The sequence below is a fragment of the Oryctolagus cuniculus genome, chromosome 5 (genome assembly GCF_051225735.1).
Source record: "Oryctolagus cuniculus isolate XC-2025 breed Fujian yellow rabbit chromosome 5, ASM5122573v1, whole genome shotgun sequence".
Taxonomy (NCBI): domain Eukaryota; kingdom Metazoa; phylum Chordata; class Mammalia; order Lagomorpha; family Leporidae; genus Oryctolagus; species Oryctolagus cuniculus.
Window position 1 is genome coordinate 138974075 of NC_142871.1, and position 3249 is coordinate 138977323.

Consider the following 3249-nt stretch of genomic DNA (forward strand, 5'->3'; position numbering starts at 1 on the left):
CGTGAATCTCCCGCTCAGCCACCTCTTGTTCTTTATTTTCTAACTTAATTTTATTAAGGCTTCTTAATATGGAGAACAGGGATTTTAATGGGAAAAATAACTTGTTACCCTTGCACGCCAGAATGGGGAGAACGCCTGTTGTTCTTCCCACTTCTCAGGAACACCCCTCCCACTGACCTAGTTAGGGGGTGTCTTTACAAGGCTTTACCTGCACACCCTCCGTGAGCTACCCAGCCGGCCTCACTCAGCACAGTGGTCTATGGTGGCCACGCCCCCATCCCAAAACCCACACCCAATCATTCACCCAAGGACTCAGTTTTTTCAAAAGGATCACAGTGCAGCGTAACCTTCCTTGTCCAGCCCCAGGTCCTGACCTGAGGGAGGCAGGAGGCCTCCAGTTCCACACACCGTGAGCTAACGGCTCACCACCTTCTGACCACATAAAATAGAGAAACCAGCAAGACACCATTCAGATTTATGGAGGTTTATTTTCCTTGAAGTAACAAATAAAATTGGCTTCATTAGTACAAATGTGCAAAAAATATGACTATACACCGTCGCTACATTTAAAACTGGAAGCAGTAAGTTCAGCAGCAGTGAAAACTCTAGTCCCCGATGCAAAGAACACATGGAGCTCAGAGCTGAGGCACAGCAGCATACAAGGGAAGGGAAAGTCCAGAGTCGCAGCCACCTCTCAAAGTAAACGTGGGATGTCCCACCAAGGGCCCCTAATCGACCTCCTCGATGGTGGGCCCGGACCCAGGGCCGCCCCCGCCGCCTGCAGCCCCGAAGCCCCCGCCGGCCCCGGCCCCGGCCCCGGCCCCGGGGCCGCCCGCACCCTGGTAGAGCCCGCTGATGACCGGGTTGCACACCTGCTCCAGCTCCTTCCGCTTGTGCTCGAACTCGTCCTTGTCGGCCAGGGTGTTGGCGTCCAGCCAGGAGAGGACCTCCTGGCACTTGTCCAGCACGCGCCGCTTGTCCGCCTCGCTGATCTTGCCCTTGAGCCCGTCGTCCTCCACGGCGCTCTTCATGTGGAAGGCGTAGGACTCGAGCGCGTTCTTGGCCGCCACGCGCTCGCGCTGCACCTCGTCCTCGGCCTTGTACTTCTCGGCCTCCTGCACCATGCGCTCGATCTGCTCCTTGCTCAGGCGGCCCTTGTCGTTGGTGATGGTGATCTTGTTGGCCTTGCCCGTGCTCTTGTCGGTGGCCGTGACGTGCAGGATGCCGTTGGCGTCGATGTCGAAGGTGACCTCGATCTGCGGCACGCCGCGCGGCGCCGGCGGGATGCCGCTGAGCTCGAAGCGCCCCAGCAGGTTGTTGTCGCGCGTCATGGCCCGCTCGCCCTCGTACACCTGGATCAGCACGCCGGGCTGGTTGTCCGAGTACGTGGTGAACACCTGCGTCTGCTTGGTGGGGATGGTGGAGTTGCGCTTGATCAGCGGCGTCATCACGCCGCCCGCCGTCTCCAGCCCCAGCGACAGCGGCGCCACGTCCAGCAGCAGCAGGTCCTGCACCTTCTCCGACTGGTCGCCCATCAGGATGGCCGCCTGCACCGCCGCCCCGTAGGCCACCGCCTCGTCCGGGTTGATGCTCTTGTTGAGGTCGCGCCCGTGGAAGAAGTCCTGCAGCAGCTTCTGCACCTTGGGGATGCGCGTGGAGCCGCCCACCAGCACCACGTCGTGGATCTGCGCCTTGTCCAGCTTGGCGTCGCGCAGCGCCTTCTCCACGGGCTCCAGCGTGCCGCGGAACAGGTCCGAGCACAGCTCCTCGAACCGCGCCCTGGTGATGGACGTGTAGAAGTCGATGCCCTCGAACAGCGAGTCGATCTCCAGGTTGGCCTGCGTGCTGGACGACAGGGTCCTCTTGGCGCGCTCGCACGCCGTGCGCAGCCGCCGCACCGCGCGCTTGTTGCCGCTCAGGTCCTTCTTGTGCTTCCGCTTGAACTCCTCCACGAAGTGGCCCACCAGCCGGTTGTCGAAGTCCTCGCCGCCCAGGTGCGTGTCGCCCGCCGTGGCCTTCACCTCGAAGATGCCGTCGTCGATCGTCAGCACCGACACGTCGAACGTGCCCCCGCCCAGGTCGAAGATGAGCACGTGGCGCTCGCCCTTGCCGCTGCGGTCCAGCCCGTAGGCGATGGCGGCCGCCGTGGGCTCGTTGATGATGCGCAGCACGTTCAGCCCCGCGATCACCCCCGCGTCCTTCGTGGCCTGCCGCTGCGAGTCGTTGAAGTAGGCCGGCACCGTGATCACCGCGTTGCTCACCGGCTGGCCCAGGTACGCCTCGGCGATCTCCTTCATCTTGCTCAGCACCATGGACGAGATCTCCTCCGGGTAGAACGCCTTGCTCTCGCCCTTGTAGCTCACCTGCACCTTGGGCTTGTCGCCCTCGCTCACCACCTGGAACGGCCAGTGCTTCATGTCGGCCTGCACCACCGGGTCGCCGAACTTGCGGCCGATCAGCCGCTTCGCGTCGAACACCGTGTTCTGCGGGTTCAGCGCCACCTGGTTCTTGGCCGCGTCGCCGATCAGCCGCTCCGTGTCGGTGAAGGCCACGTAGCTGGGCGTCGTGCGGTTGCCCTGGTCGTTGGCGATGATCTCCACCTTGCCGTGCTGGAACACGCCCACGCACGAGTACGTCGTGCCCAGGTCGATGCCGATCGCCGTGCCTTTGGCCATGGCGCTGCTGCCGCGCGCTCTCGGCCGCGCACCGAGCCGGGGGTCTGGGGCCGGCGGGCGAGGAAGGCGGCTGCGAGCCGGCTGCTTGCCGGAAGCGGGAGGCGGACGGCGCCGCGCAGAGTGGGCCTCGGAGGCTGTGGGGCCGCGGGCTTCGCGCTGGGGGTGCGGCCGCCGAGCAGGGTCGCGGTCGCCTGCGCTGCAGTCAGCCGCTGTCGGGGGCCGCCCGGGTTCTGCCGTTCGCCCTGGGCGCCCGCAGCCGCCTTTATCCGTCGCGGCCGCGCCCCGCCTGCCGCCGCCTCGGCCAATCAGCGAGCTCGGGGCGGCCGCCGGTCAGGAATCTTCCAGGGGTTTCGCTCGCGCCCCGCCCTCCTGCTCCCCGGGACCCGTTAGAGACCGGGGCGCCCGCCCTCCGCGGAGGGAACTTTCCAGACGCTTCTGGGAGTCCCTGGAGCGGCCCGGAGCCCCGGGGCGGGGGAGCCGCGGCGGGAGGCGGCTGTGGGCTCGGCCTGCGCGGCGGCGGTGCCCGGGCCCCTTAGTGTTAATCGGGAACTGCAGGGCGGGTGAGGCTGCGGCC

General features: G+C 65.3%; 1 protein-coding gene across 1 annotated transcript; it reads right to left on the bottom strand.

Annotated features, from left to right (window-relative positions):
• Window positions 1–468: 468 nt before the first annotated feature.
• Window positions 469–2904, bottom strand: LOC127488889 (heat shock 70 kDa protein 1B). The gene has a single exon (XM_051839570.3). The coding sequence runs from the start codon at window positions 2673–2675 to the stop codon at window positions 729–731; it is 1947 nt and encodes a 648-aa protein (XP_051695530.3). The 5' UTR covers window positions 2676–2904; the 3' UTR covers window positions 469–728.
• Between the last annotated feature and the right edge of the window lie 345 nt (window positions 2905–3249).

Coding starts and splice junctions, on each gene's coding strand:
- LOC127488889 (XM_051839570.3), bottom strand. CDS start 2,675: ATGGCCAAAGGCACGGCGATCGGCATCGACCTGGGCACGACGTACTCG.